The 17,346-nt window shown below is 37.2% G+C and overlaps 2 protein-coding genes across 2 annotated transcripts; both read right to left on the reverse strand.

Annotated features, from left to right (window-relative positions):
- Positions 1-162: 162 nt before the first annotated feature.
- LOC116287447 (outer dynein arm-docking complex subunit 2) lies at positions 163-13,661 on the reverse strand. Its single transcript, XM_089037013.1, is given in 22 exon segments — positions 163-819; positions 822-867; positions 1,267-1,444; positions 1,906-1,949; positions 2,780-2,890; positions 3,354-3,431; positions 3,501-3,551; positions 4,154-4,217; positions 5,160-5,341; positions 6,091-6,163; positions 6,260-6,414; positions 6,863-6,973; positions 7,247-7,495; positions 7,735-7,871; positions 8,464-8,686; positions 8,903-8,962; positions 9,133-9,250; positions 9,690-9,749; positions 10,382-10,573; positions 11,070-11,203; positions 11,726-11,985; positions 13,509-13,661. Coding segments are annotated over 21 exon segments (2,574 nt in total). The 5' UTR covers positions 11,894-11,985; positions 13,509-13,661; the 3' UTR covers positions 163-679.
- Positions 13,662-14,571: 910 nt separating this feature from the next.
- Positions 14,572-17,246, reverse strand: LOC116287332 (uncharacterized). The gene is made up of 3 exons (XM_031694003.2): positions 17,161-17,246; positions 15,815-16,097; positions 14,572-15,629 (listed from the first exon to the last, which is right to left on the reverse strand). The coding sequence occupies exons 2-3, from the start codon at positions 16,074-16,076 to the stop codon at positions 15,064-15,066; spliced, it is 828 nt and encodes a 275-aa protein (XP_031549863.2). The 5' UTR covers positions 16,077-16,097; positions 17,161-17,246; the 3' UTR covers positions 14,572-15,063.
- Positions 17,247-17,346: the final 100 nt, after the last annotated feature.

Raw genomic sequence — 17,346 nt, forward strand, 5'->3', positions numbered from 1 at the left:
CTCAAAAGATCATAACTAGTTATGAATCGAAGCATTTAATAAAAGTGTGCTTGTTCTCGTATTGGCACCTAGCTGTAGTAATGTGCAAATGTGAGCTTTCCTGTGCAGTGACGAACATTACAGAACTATAGAAGATATAGTGAGTAAAACACATACACCATATATTCGTTGTTTTGTTTAATTTATCAAAATCAACTGTGGAAAAAATCGTATGGACCCTGACAGATGTTTTGAGTGTTTCTTGTACAGTGCAATTCACAGAATGTAGTTTTGACCTTTGCTAGAAAATATAGTGAGTATTTTGAAAACGACACACGTATACTCGATACAAGTTATTTTGTTCAATTTATCAAAGTCAATTTTTTTTCCCTTATATGGACCTGGGATTTGACGTTGTGAGCGTTGCCTGCATGGCGTGCATTTAAAACTATAGTTTCTATCTAGACTCGCTTTGCTAGAAGCCATACATAGTGAATATTTCGACAACAACACACATAATCCATATACGTTATTCTAAAAGCCAACAGATTTTTTTCCTTCTCCTGGTCCCTTAGTGAATATGGGAACTGGGATCATTTTTGTCTATTTTTCCCAGGGAAAATAGGATTCAATGGGAATAGGGGAGAAACGACCTATCGCTTTTAGGCTTGTCGCTAATTAAATAATAACTAATTTCCGTTTACGCCGTACTGCCATCGAGCTCACTTTTTGCTGATGTACTTTTATCCCTTCCTTCAGCACTTGCTGGTGTCCTCGCTTTATTATCTGCCCTTGCTTTTTCATTGGCCATAGCAAGTTTTCTAATGTTGGAGAGGCAGCAGCTTCCTGCAAAGCTTCGTCATCTGAGCCCACCATCTGGACCAGCGGCTGTTAAAAAACGATTTGGCATTGAAAATTTGTTAAAGGAATGATACATTGTCTGAAATGTTTAAACAGTGCGTGGATTAAATAGGGCTGTAGCCATCATTTCGACAGTTTTCCCGTTTTAAAAAAGTGTTCCGGCTTTATCTTTTTTTTAGTTGTTGTCGTTGTTGTTGTGTGCGAGAATATGTTCTCAAAAAATGTTTAAAATTTTTTTACAAGAGCGAAAATGGTTCTGGCGGTAAAAAATGATACGGTTAAAATCCGACCAAGCGTACGTACTCGTATAGCTATAGCCCTGTTAGGTCTATCTTGGAAAAGCTCTGGTCTAGAAATAAACGACTTTTTGACAGTTAGACTGGATCTATTCTAGACAACACAAACTATATTGAAAACAATACGCACCTTGACCACACCCTTATCATGCATTTTTATGCAGCTATCGGCATTCTTGGCCAGCTGATGTAGTGCGCGGACTGCAGACCGCTTCACGTTCATATCGTCAGTAGACAAGTATTCAACCATGGCTTCCACAGCCCCTTCTTTGGAAAATTCTTGGGCGTTATTTTCCCATTTACTGCATCTAATTGCAATGACATATATGCAATTAGTACATAATAGATCTCTTTATTTGGCTGCATTACGTGTCATTCCCTAGAGTATCATTTCTTTGTTTAACGGTTAGGCATGAGAAGACATAAATGATGTATACAACTCGAAAAAAGAGTTGTATACACATGGTCTGAAATCAAAAGACGAATTCAGTCGATTCAATCTCAAGGGAATGACACATTCTCTGAAAATGGAAAAACATTTTGCACCAGCTAAACTACAACTGTAGTACTGTTTCACAGTTTGGAAAGATTGGAATCTTATTTCTAGGATTCGTTAATATGAAGATAGAGCGACCCCACTGCTAACGATAGCATTTATTTTATTCGTAGTCTCCTGAAAGAAGAGAACAAACGTCTCGTCTCTACAACGTTACAGGGCCACCCTAATTTTCTCAACCGGTCTATCTGTCTGTCTAAGAAGTAACTTTACCTTGCTATTGCTTCAGCAAGATGTTGACGCAATTCCATGTCGTTCTACAATAATAAAATCACAAATTATCATCATGTTAGTATTGGCAAATTCCTTCTCGCCGAGCTACCTTGAATGTACAATTTTTTTGCAAGTTTTTTGCAACGGAGCTTGTGCCTGTTGATGTGCTACCAAATGCTAGTTTACGTGCAAATAATCAAAGTTTCTTAAAGGTTCCCCGATTATATTCACAACTAGGGATTTTTCTTAATGATACTCTTCGCAAAAAGAAGGGATAAAACGAGAACAGAGAGAACAGTTGTTTCCCCCCACCCCCCCACCCATGCTTTTTGATCCATCGATATTTCCAAACAATTAAAAAACGTTGTACACATGATTGTAACAAATGTTATTTCCCATTTTGGTGTGTTGAAGAAGGCAGCACCGGAGAAAATGGCAAACGCCTTATAGAAGTAGCGCGCGAGTGTTTAGTGTGAGTAGTGCGCCTACTGGGACACAATCAGTAACCAATATGTACGCAGGGACGTTGAACAATTTATACACACACAAATTATACACATAATTTAGCGTTATGACAATATTTTTTAACAATTTCAATATGTATAACTAAAGTTCTTAGTTGGCGCTAAATGAAACGGTGATCAAATTTACTTTTATGCTATGATGTGTCAAGTCCAATGTGTCAAGACCAATTCTTGGAATGATCACATTAACTCAAAATCCCTTTAGATAGATATATATATTACGGTGAAACAGCCTCCATGTCGGTTGGATAATGTGTCAAGAGTAATTGGCCAATCCACATCTATTTGGAAGATATATTTAAGATGATAATGTAATAATAATAATAATAATAACAGGAAAAATATCATACAATGGAAGTCATTTTGGCAAGTAATGGCACCACGCCATAATCTTGAAGAACCCCAATATTCTCGTAATCATTGGCAATGTTGGAAATTGCAGCACAAATACTTGTTAAAACCTGTCAGGCGTAAAAATAAGTAAAACAAATCAAGTTATGTCAGAGATGTTTTCACACCAACTTGCCAGCTCTTTTCAAAACTAGTCGAGCACTGCTTTCAAAAAAAGGTACCTTATGCAAGCAGTAGAGAGAGCTGTGTTTGTGAGAGCGCGGATTTTTTTTGGGAAGCCTAGTGCTGCTTTGCTGCTAAATGAAATGAAAAAATAAGTACATGATATCGACTATATCGGACCAGGCCACTAACACAGTTCTAGACTACTCTGGCTACTTGATTGGACAAACTAAATAGATTTAAAGAAAAAGCAAAGTATGGCCAGAACTGTGTATGAAATTAAACGTAGAATCAAGGAATGGAGACAAACAGAGAAGAGAGATGAATACGATACGAAGATAATAATGACCACAGTGACCTCTCAGAATTGAAACAGTAACTAAAACAAGCAAGATCACGGCATAGGTTTACCTCAATGTCATCTGACTTCAATAAATTAACAATGAGTTCCAGTCCTCCAACAAACGATCGAGCATTTTCCCAGGCGTCCTAAAAATACAAATCGACCATTCAGTAATGTTCATCATCTTTTTATCACATGGCTAGAAGAAGACTTACAGGAGTATCCTCTGTTAGACCGTAGATCCCCCACGCAGCACTTGATACAACCTGCAATTAGAGACGCACAGATAACCATCAGTATTGTTTTGAACCAATGATATGTTTTTATTCAATTTTGTTGTCACAAACCCGAGGGAGGGTACTCTTTGAGGAAGGGAGGGACGGGTTAGTTTTTACATTTCATCCTAATATTCTTAATATTCATTTTCTTCGTTATTTGCTATACATTTTTTATCGATTGTAAATTTTCAAATATTTATTTCAGAATGTAATATATCACCTCCCGTCTACATAAGGTACTGTTTACTATTTACGGGATGGTGTTGACTCGTATTTTTTCTTTTTCGTAATAAAGCTTGAAACTTGATGTGTTGTAGAGGGATCTCCCATGGCGCGTTTGCACGATCTAGTGCCCCATACTACTTCATCAATGAACAATTGTTTATCTGGGAGATTGTTTCTGTCACACCATCGTTAACAGTGCATGGCTATTTCAGGTTAAGTGGATCTCCAATGTTCCATCATGATTAATGAATACAACCATTACTGTTGCTTGCCCGGTTGTCTATTTTGACATCGGATAAGATTGTCACCCGTGGCCAGAGGTTCGCAACATTTGACCATATTTAGTCATGTCGAGGCTTACCAACCTTTGGGTTATTTGATTTCAATAAAGACCAAAGTAATCGAAGCCCGTCCAAATGATTAATGAGACTGAAACCAAAAACAATTGATTAACATATGAAGGGGTCAATAGAATCCGATCGACAGTCCAAAGCGCTCTCACCGCAAGAGGCAATGCTTTTGCCAACTTGTCTTGTGCGATAATAACAATGGGCCACAGTGGGTCCAAACAGGCAATTTTCAAACAGCTTGCCTTGCAGCAAAGGTTACAAAAAGAAACATAAGCTAGTGTAGGTCCAGTGCAGTAGTACATTCGTGATTGATACTCCCCTGAGAACATTGAAGACATGACAGGGAATACCACCAAATGAATAACTGCATTTTTAAATGGACCATTGACAAAAGGAAGGATATGTGGCATTTTGTTTTATAAAGACTCACACTGATAGAGACTAGTAATCAATTCTTGATAGCAATCATGGAAGCTTTGAGTTATTTATACTCGTTAAACATTGATTCCAACTCCGTTTTTGGTCTTTGGGTTCAAATCTTCGTGTTAAGGCCCTGGACACACGGTGCAACATTGCACCCAAAATTGCAGGTAATGTTGCCTGAAGTAGGATCCTTTTCTACTTCAGCATTTGCTCGACACCTCTATTGCCTGCTACATTGCGGCAATGCCTTGTACCATGTGTCGGTGGCTTTACTCTGCTTTAGTTGTTTCATTAAAAACTTGTCATTTTGACTCATTTCCTTCATTGATGTTTACCCGAGTCAATACGAGAACGCTTGTTCCTCTCATATCGTATGTGAGCGGGTGTTTCTACTAGTAAATGGTTCTCTACCGTGCTTCGAGGGTTTTTGTCGGCAGGTTCTCCAGTTTTCCTCCCTTTGCAAAAATGATTTCAAAACAAAAAAATTTTTTTTTCAAAATATTTTTATCTTTTTTCGGCATCAAAGCCTCTATTCAAGTTATGGTTAAAGCCTCTATTAAGAAGTATACATAAAGACATTTACATAAAATTTACTCACTCTCTGCATTCCCGGTATTTTGAGGAGGCAGCAATGGCCCTTGAAACTTGTTCGACGAGTTTCTCATTAGGTGTTGTGGATAGTTTTACAAGAGTCTTGCAGCCTTTGCATGCAAGAAGTTCTCGACAACCTAGATCGATCTTTGAAAGCTCTGCCAAAGCTCCAACAATATGAATCTCAACCTGAAATATGAAAATCAAAGTCACTTTGAATGATTGCATGAGTACTGTAATATGATCACATAAAGTCTACGAAAATAAATCTTAATTCTTTAGAAAGAAAATCAGAAATGCATCTTACCGAATCGTGTAGCGAAAAAATCAGAGTTTGAAAAGCAAGCGCGTTTTACCTAAAAATTTCCCGCCAAAACCACAGGAACTCCGTTAATTATCTATTCATTCAAAATTTCTCTACACCCTTTACCCATAAGGGAAAATATGACTTTGAGAAAAAGTCCGTTTTGGCGAAGTTATGGTGGGGAAAGTTTTGCTCGTTGCCCTTGGTGTGTTGCTGTCTTGTATTGACAATAATATACCATTTTTCAAATCTGTAAAATAGTGCTGTGTTCCTCGGACAACAAATTCATTTACGCAGCGTTAGCCTCGTTTTAACGTCAAAATATTCACAAAACACCTAAGGTAAAGTAAAGAATGCACAACTTTAACAAAAGCAACACTTTGAAATTCCACGGACCTTCACTAGAACACAAAACTATTCTGCAAAAAATCGAGGCCTAACCCTGAGAAAATGAATCTATAGTACAGTGGTATTTTACGAATTCTGAATTCAAAACATATAGGGCTAATTATATCATGGGCAGCTCCAGGGGGGGTGAAGGGGATGGCTAGCTTCCTCATTCCTGGTAAAATCTTTGCAATAGTCATCCCCCTTCAAAAATTCCTGGATCCGCCACTGTATATACTGAACTCACGTCTTCCGGCTGCTGTTGTTCAGGATCCTGTAGATATTTCAGGAGAATTTCGACAATGTTCATTTCAAGAAACCTGTTCATGGAAAACAAGAAAACAAGCAAATATCAATTATATCAGAACAGGGAGTTTGAACCCAAAACATCTCCAGTTATTCATCCATGCACCAACCTTTGAGCATTATCTGTGCTAATGGAGCATTTCCATACGGCACCAGTCACAGCTGCCAATAACTTCTTGTTTCCTGATTGTGAGAGAAGAGCTACCAATGGCTTTAGGCCGCCGAATCGATTCACAATCTTACGCGTCTCCTCGTCTTCAGCACACTAAACCAAAAAGTTTGACATTTTAATCGTGGTCAAGTTTATTAGGATCATTGCTTTTTCTTAATATTTACAGTATTTTTCGACTAATTCCAGACCATATTTGGATCAGACAACTTAGCTAATGATGGGTTGTCCGTTAACGCATTATACATAATGCGTCTAAACTTCAATTTTCGAAGCAAGTTCAAGTCAGACGCCTTTTTGAATACTGCAGAATTTTGATAAGCTCTTTTTCGACCCAGACCCCCCAAAGAATAGATCTCTAGCATCACGTCGGAATGCATCTCAATTTGGAGGACACAGCAATAGGTTTGTCCGGTTTCCAATTCTCAGGAGATCAAACTTTTTTTGTTTTGTCCTTTAAAATTGAGCTGTTTGAGAATCAGACGCAAGGGATCTATAGCTTGGACGCGAAGAGTGTGAGTAATCGGCGGAAATTTAGTGTTACCTTGAATATTGCGTTTGCGCAGTAGGTTTGAAGTTCTTCATTTTCTGTTTGAAGATGTTGCACGATTGTCTCGATCATATTTTCTTGAAGGAAGGCATGACGAAAACGAGCCTATATGTTAAAAACAAATATCAAAATCATCAATACTAACTAGAGCATTCCAATCACTTTTCTCCAAATCGAATTTGATCTACATTGTTTTCTTTCAGTCAGCTTTATTTATTTATTTATTTATTTATTTATTTATTTATTTATTTATTTATATTTGTACTTTGAACCCCAGATAGACGTAGGGTACTGTAACATGTAAGGTCTATCGGACTCTCTCCTTGAGACATAAGATTAAGACATAAGCCTGAGATTCATAAGATTGTGGCATGTTACCTCGATAGCACATTCTTGTACAAGACCAATTACTGGTATAAGGATTTCTTCTCGATCAATTTGAATGAGTTTTGCTAGTAATGGAACACTGCCTGTTTTGTATATGGTTGTTCTACTGCATCTACTCTTGCTGCAGCTCCACAGAGCGAGTGCAGCACAACGATACACTTCCAGATCCATCTTCTTCTGTTCCTGAGACTTTGAAGGATTGTTTTTTGCTTGCTCGTTTTGTAATCTTAGGAGTTTAACCTGAAAGATACTATGTAGTTTAGCATTGCTAGTATGTATATATGGATTCTATAAAATTCATAATATAATGTTTTGTATCTTCGAAATGATTTTACAAAACGTCTTAGTAGCCAGAAATATCAACTTTTTGTTTCTCGTAAAAAAATATCAAACAGCACTGATTTTTGCAATCATCACGTATACACTTCCCATAAACTGTCACGGGTTAGCTCTAAATGTTCTATATCCATCTTATTTACCATTTTTTGTATTCCTCCGCATCGTCTCAAGATGTTTCTCGCTCTGCTTGACATGGCCAGGTTAGCAAGAGTGGCTGCTGCTAGTCCTTGTACTTCTTTGCCGCCATTAGCGACGAGATCCACCATGATTGGGACTCCTATACAGTATATCGTCATGTCAGTACCACTAACCTATACAACATGCTAATTTATTGGTCTTCTGTTCATTTTATTCACCATTTTCCATACATCGGTTCACTGGTCAAACTCAAAGCGCTCAAGCGAGGCACCAAGGTACTTTCAAAGGATTATCCAAATTTGAACCTTGCAACCTCGACTGAATGCTTTGTGTTTAACCAGTGAACTGTTGTATGGAAAATGGTGAATTCCTATTATTTTGCATCGGCAACAACAAAACCTGTTGGTAGTGACTGAGCTTGAATACCAATGCCACACCCTCCCTCCCCTCCGGCTTTCCCTGCTTTCTGCAACAGCCAATGCCAACTTCATTCATTCCGTCTTGATTCCACAAATACTAGAATCTGTATTTCCATAATTCCTTTTGTTGGCGTTATTAACTTACAAAGCGGGACTAAGACGTTTTAATAAGAAAACAATTCCAAGAGTTGTGTTATCCTCCTTCATATTACACAGACAGTATTTATTGAGGTCATCCCATCACTCACTAGGTCCATCCTCCTTCACAGACAGTATTTATTAAGATCATTTCCGAGCTCTGTTGACACTTACCACCCAGCTTGATAATAATATTGATATTATATTTGCTGTTTGTCGTGAGAGGCAATAAGATATTTAGTGATCCAATCTTACATCGCTGATTTTCTGTCCTGAGGATGTTGATCAGTACTCGCAGGCCGTTTACCTCACGGATCGCCATTTGACTCATCTCCAGTGATAGATTAAAGTCTTTGAGAGCACACAAACAAAGCACTGTGGCGGTTGGGTTGCCTATCTGATGACATGAAGAATGAATTAGGAAGAAGAAGAAGAACTCTTGTATTTTATTACTTGTATTTTATGCCAGGGCTCCCATTGATAGCAGAGCTTTTTATTAGTTCTGAAGGGACTACCCTGGCTTTGTTTATTTCTAAATAAAGGTTTCATTCAAGGTTTCATTAAAATGAACATCAGTGAGATCCTACATACTAAACATGAGTAAACTTGTTACCTTGAGAAACTTAACCATTCTTTGAATCTGCCAGAACTCTGAAGGTAAATCGGCTGCATTCTAGGGAAAAAAGCAGTATTATCATACGCACTATAGATACAATATTACTTAGTGATTGTCCTATATAGTAAATATTTTCTTCTGTGATTTTTCATCCGTCCGTCCGTCCGTCCGTCCATCCATCCATCCATCTATCCATTAATCCATCCATCCATCTATTTTTCCCTTACTATTTTTCCATCGAGGACACGATCATCTTCTTCCTGGCTTTCTGTCGAGCTTTCACTGTTCTCTGTATCGGCTCGTCCAATGACAGACTTCCGTTCGGACATCACAGTATACCTACGACTGAACGGGTTAATTAATAGTATTCGTTTAACATCGGTTTTAATCTTAACTTAGACTCATGTCTAACGTCGAACTTTACATGAGCCGAACCTAATGACATCATGTTATCCATTGTTTCAATTAGGTTATGCTCATGTAAAGTTCGACGTTGAACCTGAGCCTAAATATGTTGTTAGGAATCTGAAATTAAATATATGAGAGCTAATAAAACATAACATTACTTATTGTTTCCCTGGACGCCAGCGTCACACTGGCGTGAGTAAAACTGTTACGTAGTCTCTACGTTGATTTGAGAGTTTTTCCTCCGCTTTCTCGAGTCCCCCCCCCCCCCCCCCCCCCCCCCCCCCCCCTGACTTAGACAAGCCCAGAAATTGTTTGGTTCGATAGGATTGACATTTGATTTGATTAAAAGTAGATTACTATTTCTATACATACACACCTTTCAGTTCTGACGCTTCTTGCCTTCGTAGGAGTTTGTTTATTTTTCGTTTCCTCATCACTAAAAACACCACAACAAAATATGGTTATTTTTGTCCCCCTATTTTTTTATAATGCATGACAAAAGAAATAGCTTTTTAACCGATTTTTTTTTCCCCTGACTTTGTCTTACTGTTAATACGAAAGAAAATACTTAAACGTTACTGACTAATTGTCTACTAATTTTGCACAATGTTTTGTACTCTAATAGAGAGAATAAGAGAAAAAATCAAATGTCCTTGGCGGAAATCGAACCTACATCTTCTGTATTCCAGTCCGATATGTTAACCACTACACCATAATGACCAACCACTATGGTAACGCAGCCGGAATATGAAATTTAGGGTACTCGTGAGGATCACAGAGCGATATTTTTTCGCGCCCGGGCAGATACGGGTCATATGATAAGAATCTATTTATTCTCTTCCTTATAGTAAATGATGTTTTTGAGCTGCGTTCTGATTGGTTGAAATGATGGATCATTATTATTGGCGGATTTATCCTTCGCCGCCGCGAGTTCAGTTCAGTCACAGGTACATATTTGCGGCTCTGCAAATCTATACTACAGGATTCTGTCATCTCTCGCGTTTGTACTTTCTAGAGAGTGAACTTATTACTGTCAAATATTTGGCATAATATCTGTGATAGTAATACCTTTCGACATTGTCATCTTCAAAAAGTCGAAGATTTTGCCATTTTGTAGACGGCTGACGTCCCGTAGTATATCGTCTTATTTCTGTTCCAATATCTTTTTCTTTTTCGATCTTCTTCTCACTTGAATCACCTTTTTTCTTTATTTTTACTCGTTTGTTTCGTTGGTTATTTTTTTCTTCTTGCTTGGTATTGCTATGGTTACCAAAACGAATATTTGCGCACAATAGAAAGACAATAGAATGTGGTTAGATTTTTTTTTTTTAATTTTAATTTTAATTTTTTTTTAATTAACTAAAAAAAAAAAGTTTCCCCTTCTTTCTTTTTTTTCTTTCTTTTTTCTTCCTTTTTTCTTTCTTTTTTCTTTCTTTCTTCTTTCTTTGGATGAAAAAACTCTATAATGTATTATTTCATATAAAGATAATAAGCTCGTCTTAAAAAATTGGGGCAGCGCAGGATGGCGTAGTGGCCCGCCTCCCGCGTCCCTGGCCAAAGGTAGGGGCTGCTGGCCAAAGGTAAGGTAGTTCTCGACTTCGACTCCTGGAAACGGCCACTAGGCTAAGCTAGCTCGATGGACTCTAGATCTGAGGCAGTCGCGTACCGCGAGCGAGCTTCGGAGAAAATGCCTCCCGCGATGAAATGAAGCCTGCGAATCATAATGAAGATCTCTCTATACATATAGCTATCGCACCTCTTCCTCGCCTCATTCTTCTTCGTCTTATTGCTTTTCCTTGGTTCGTTTTTTCGTTTTTCCTCCGCCTCGCTTTCTTCATCAGCTTCTTCATCCTCTGAACTCTCACTCAGGTATTTGTCTAAGAAGGAGTTCTGTTTCATATTAATGACGATAATATCAGAATCTTTTTTAAATGAACAGAGGGGAACAGAGAAACTCTTGGAAACTTTATATTATTTCCTTGATTGAATTATAAACAGACCTCTATAATACGGACACCTGTATTTTAAGGTCACCAATTCTATAAACTTGATCGATATAAACAGACCTCTATAATACGAACAACCCTATATTACGGTTACCAATTACACCTACTTGCAACAACGTTGTCATACGAAAATATAGAACATTAGTGATTTAGTGGGAAAGGAATTATATTAAAAAACAAAAGAAGATCACTGAAGCTGAACTTTTTCTTTTGTCTTTTAATGTATTCCTTTCTCACTAAATTACGAATGTTCTGATATCGTATGACAACGTTCTTGCAAGTAGGCGTATAATAATTGATTTTTTTTTTTTTTTTTTTTTTTTTTTTTGTATCCCAGTATTATTTGGTGGCATTCGATTTTTTTTTTGAGAATCAATGGCAGTAGATATATAGATTAAGAGTCTACCTTTCTCTGCTCGGGCTGTGGTGATATTGGTGGATCTGATGATGATATATCTTGAGAGCTATTTTGCGGGTCTGTAGGATTTACTGATTGATAATCGATCTTTTCGTCAGTTCTAGCAGCTTCGAGTTCTTGTTCTGGTTGTTCCATGATATATGTCCCTGTCGCCATCACTTCGTTGGATTCTTCCAATATTTCACCTGACAAAATCGGTTTGTTTTACTTTAAAACCAGTTGTTTCACTTTAATTATATCAGTCATTCCTGTAAACATACCAAACAATGTAACGGTTAAGAATCCTTGTCTATACAGACGAACAATGTACACGCCGGCGAGCAAAAAGTTCTTGGCTATTTTTGGCCAAGAATTTCAGTCATAGACTACAAGTTAAAGTCTTCTTACAGATGAAATTATTAACAACAAAAAGCGTACTAAACAGCTAAAACTCTTAAACCTTCCAGAAGTTAGAGCAGTTTAGAAAGGTGATAATTTGTTGGGCATTTGGGCGAGTATTGTCTTAACTGATTGGTCGTTGACACCCAATCAACACAGTCAGCCATTAGTGGAAAGCATGAATGTGCAAATGTGCGTTTAAATCACGTGCTAAAGGCGGAAACTATCGAACTGCTTTAATTATGTATCCTCTTCATAGGTCATTTCACAGCGCTTTTTGAAGCTACAAAACACATTGGACCGCCTTCGTGGTAATACCTCAAAACAATGCCAAAGAAAATTGTCGTTCTGTTGATAATTAACAGAATAGCAAATTTATCTTGTACAAAAATATGAATTTTGGTCAACAAAAAGCGGTAAACTCAAGCGGTAGACCGACTTCAAGAAATTAAAAGCAAACTTGCAAGAACAAATTCATCAAAGAAAACTAAAGTTCTTGTCAAGGGGTTTGAAACATTATTCCAGAATGTGCTCTTTTTTGTCATTTATAAAAAAGAAAAACAACTTAAGCTTGTTTAAGAAGAAAATCGAATTTCTTGATCAACGGGAATATTGATTAAAGGATTGATCAAGGGATCCGTGGATTTAGTAGTTTCCAACTAACTTCATCCTGCCGGGCTCAAAGGATTTAATGAAAATATGAAACGGTTAGGGCGATATCAAAACACCAGGAAAACTATATCAAGTACAATTTAGAAAACAAATAGAAAGGTAAAGTAGAGCTTGTAAAATAAGTTTTAAAAAAAAGCTGAAGCCATCTTCATAATTTAGCAACTGAACGTTATCATAGTGGAGTGGAGTGAAAACGAATTAAACTTTGAATCGTCAGCTAGTTTTTTTTGTTTTTTTGTTGTTTTTTTTTCAAACCATGATCTTTGGAAAACAAACTTTTCAGAGTCGTTTATGGCCTCCCTATCCTACAAAAAAATGAAATGAATTTGTAGAAGTAGTAATGGATGACAAAAGAAGGGGATTTTTTCACTTCCTAGAAGTTTAGTAATTTTGCCGTCAAATTGGTTGTTCAATCCGCGAATAAAATTAACAGAAAATATTTAATAATGATAGAAAAATCTGCTCCATTTGAAGTAAGTGCATTATACAATTACATATATACGAGATAACTTCATTTCCTTAACTACATAAACATTAATAACTGGACTATAGTGACAGTCGATCAGTGGTTCAGTTCTAGTTCACTATTGAGTGAAGCTGTTCGAGTCTTCTAGGATTGCAATAGGAATGTCTGCCACAAATGTAAAATTATTCCTCTAGTTTAGACATTTAAATGAATTGATGGCTTCTTCAGTAGTTTACGATTATTAAAGATACTTACATATAAAGTGAAGTAATTGCACTTGACAAGGTAGCCTAACCGGCGTTCTCGCTCACCACAGTATAAGGCCGCTGTGAATAAACCTGATCCTGTAGCGAGAAATAAAGCTATCACGAATAAAAGCTAAGAATCGAGCAACCTTCATAAATTCCCCACATAAGCCGGTCGCGTTTTGTTTTGAGACGAGCTAGAATCATGTGAACGAAAATTTTATGTATAATTTAATTTCTGGTGAGATAAAAACATTCGACTCTGTTGCTATGGAAACTGTCTAGGCCTGGGCAGGTGGTAAAGATGGATTCCAATGTTCTTGGACGCGGCCTTGTTAAAAGATAATGGTTTTGTGTATTGATATCATATGATTTTTTAGTATTGCATTATTGGTATCCGGTCTTTAAAGAGAGCACAAATATTAAACCCAAAAAGTATAGAGGTTCTGGGAAATGTACGTATGTTACATGTAAATGAAGAACCTCTTTCGGTCCCAGCCGGCGCGGTTCTGTTATATTTCTTATGTAATCATTACCTACCTTTTTACTTGCCTTGTTTAATTATATATTTCCATGCGTATACAGTTTCAACATTGTAGGGAATACAGTAAATAAACAAAATTTGTTGCTGTTAAAAGAAAGTATACTTTTACACTTGCTTCTCTCTCTCTCTCTCTCTCTCTCTCTCTCTCTCTCTCTCTCTCTCTCTCTCTCTCTCTGTCTGTCTGTGTGTCGGTCTGCGAGACAAACGGCCGGTGGGTTGGTCTATTGGTCGCCCCGTCTGTCAGTTCTTTTGTATGTCTTATCCAATATATCTGTCTTTCTTTCTTTACGTCCGTGAATCACGCAGCGAACATCATAATATAGTTTACGATTTTTATTTTTATACAAAACATATAATGATACATGTTATATATGAACACATATAAACGATGTATGCTTTTCCTTGAGAGCAAAATAAACTCATATTTTAGGATACAAATGATAACTCGTAACATATGCAGTCTTATTACAAAATATACAATAACTCAACTCCTATCTATTAAAATATATAGCACCCCCCCCCCCCCCTACTCCCATGATTTCTTCTGACAATTTAGACAAAATTAATACTTTTTTTTTTTAATGATAAAAAAATATTCGTTATGTTTTCAACATGTTATCGTATATTACCGTAGCCGTGTAGCTACGCATGGTGATTGGATGAACTGAAGCGTGAAAGCGACGGCAAGCCATTACCATGTAGGTGCTGCTAATCAGTACCGCACTCATCACTCATGCAATACAAGCATTCTATATTTGTTTTCAATCCTACTCACTTTGCGATATATAATGCCATCTTATTTCTACAACATTCTTTGGAAGTTGTATTAAGACGAGACAAATGAGACTGCATTTGACTACGTACGAATGGGCTGTCTTGCTCTCCCTCCTCCAACTTTTTCTTGACCTAGCCCGACACTGACCTTGAAGGAGCGAAAGTTATACGTATTATCTAAATATATATTTCAAGAATCTGTACAGTGTTCAACTTTTACTGACGGCGGTCAGTATCATTCTTCTTCTCATACGGCCCAAACCTCGACAGCCTTCGACTTTCTAGTTTTTCTGCGACGTGGTATCTTTCTAGCTTGATGTCCTTTCTTTTGATATCCCTTCCTCCCAGATGAATGCTTGCAAGGTACTTTCGTTGGTCGTCGCCATTGGTTACGGCGTGACAATGCAGGTCGTTTATGCTGGTTGTTTCTACGGATGGGTGTTTTTCTGCGTCGATGATTTTGACGTCTATGCTGTTGATTCCGCCTGGAGTTTCTCATGAAAGGACTGTGTCTTCTTGATGGCTGCCTACGTGACGGTCTTTTGCGACCATATCTCCTCTTGTTCAACGTAACATCCTTCCTTCCAACCAGTCTTCGACAACATGTTTTAAAAAAACCTTTGTTTAGCCGTGGTTTGTGGTAATGGTTTCCGTGTTTCAAGGTTCCTTTTAGTTTTTTGATGTACTGTTTTCTTAAAGTATGGTAATGATGTCTGTGACTGCGACGTCTGTCTATTTGTTTTTGATGATTACTTTTGGATCTTCTGCGGTTGATGAGTATTTTCCTGCGTTTAGCACGTACTGATTTCTTTCCTACAAACATAACCATTCAAAAAAAACTGTTATTCAAGAAATGACAAGCGTTTTGAAGGTTTCAATGGATTTTGACTAGTGTAGTGGACCAGACTTCACTTCATCTTTCCATCACATGGCTGAGAAAGCAGAATTTGTATTTTTACAATCTGATTATATTTTCAACTCATTACTGAATATATTACCTTTTCTTTTTTCCCCGCTCTTTTTCTTGGGGTCTCTGGTATCGATCGATATTTGGAAGATCAATTTAGATCGTTGAGATCTCTTAGGTACAGCCGATACTCCAGCCACTAGCACACTCATTGAATTACCACCAATACTATTACCATGGTTTCGAGAAAGGGAGTGATCCTCTGACCCCAAAGATCGTGTGGTAAACTGTTGGAGATCGTGTGGAACGCTGGCCAACCCTATCACCAACACCAAGTGTAGCAACGATTTCATCCTTGATTCCGACAGGACTTTCTAAAATCAAAGAATACAACTTACAATAAGCAACTGAATGGTTGCCTTGTATAGTCACCGGGCATTTTTGGATGAAATATTTAGAAAAGGAAACTTTATCCCACTCGTTTTTCAGGTTACAGAAAAGTACTTCATTAGTCGAACTTCAAATTTCAATAGTGAACTAATATGCAAAATCGCTCGACGTCAAATATTTCATGGCACACATATATACATGAATTAAATTACTCAGCCAGTTGAAGAAATATGAAACCCAGCTTAAAAACTCACACACGAAGAGAGGAATTGAAAACACAAAAAAGGCAAAACCTTTCGTGGACTTTCCTTACTATCACACATACTGCCTTGATCTATTGGTCACGAGATGAAGGGAAAAATAGGGTTTATTTAAAAAAATGTTTTAACGAAATCCTGGCATAGAAAAATATATAAAATAAATGAACGTAATGTAAGTAAACAACTGTGTTCTATTGAAGGATTATAAACTCGCGCCGTGATCTGACTCACACTGTTGGAACTACAGTCGGATGCTGTTAAACCTTATCGGTTTGCGATATTCTAGCTGTTAAGAATCTCATAAACAGCGTGCCAATCCGATAAGCAAACAGGCTGTAATACTGAACAACAGACGTGCCTTTTTGGTCCACTCTTTGATAGAATTACTTCTTTCTAAGCCAAGATACATAAATGGTTAAACTAAGCGGGAAAATTGTAGCGAGTCAAGAAAGAAAGCTAAACAAGCTTGGGTTTCAAAAAGATACTTTGTTTTTATCAAAATTAAACTATTTCTAGTTTTCGTTCAATTTCGTTCAAATTCAAATAATTTTTAAGGTCAGATATTTTAACAATTTATAAACTAAATATATGACAGATAGAATACCCAGAAACTGCCAAAATTGTTTGATGGAATCGGGATTGAACTTGGCTATATTATTATCGAGTGAAATAAGGGAACTATTTTTAAGTCACCCGGTTTTATCGGCTAAAGATATTTGAAGAAATGAATCAGAAGTGTTACAAGAAATATAGAATATATAAAAAAAACAGTAGTATTTATACTTACATGTTTAAGTTATAGAATTGAAGAGCTCCCTTTAAGAAGACGTCTTGTGCTATATGATATAGGATTGACTTCGGGGTTAATTTATATACAGTCGTCCCACAAGCAACAGTATGTGGTCCAATCACGCACCCAGGCAAATACCAACAAACCGCTATTGCGCATAACCTGTCGACGATAAGGGTTCAC

This window comes from Actinia tenebrosa, unplaced genomic scaffold, assembly GCF_029948245.1.
Source record: "Actinia tenebrosa isolate PJP-AT-01 unplaced genomic scaffold, QUT_ActTen_1.0 PGA_scaffold4__44_contigs__length_22323623, whole genome shotgun sequence".
In the NCBI taxonomy this organism is placed as follows: Eukaryota; Metazoa; Cnidaria; class Anthozoa; order Actiniaria; family Actiniidae; genus Actinia; species Actinia tenebrosa.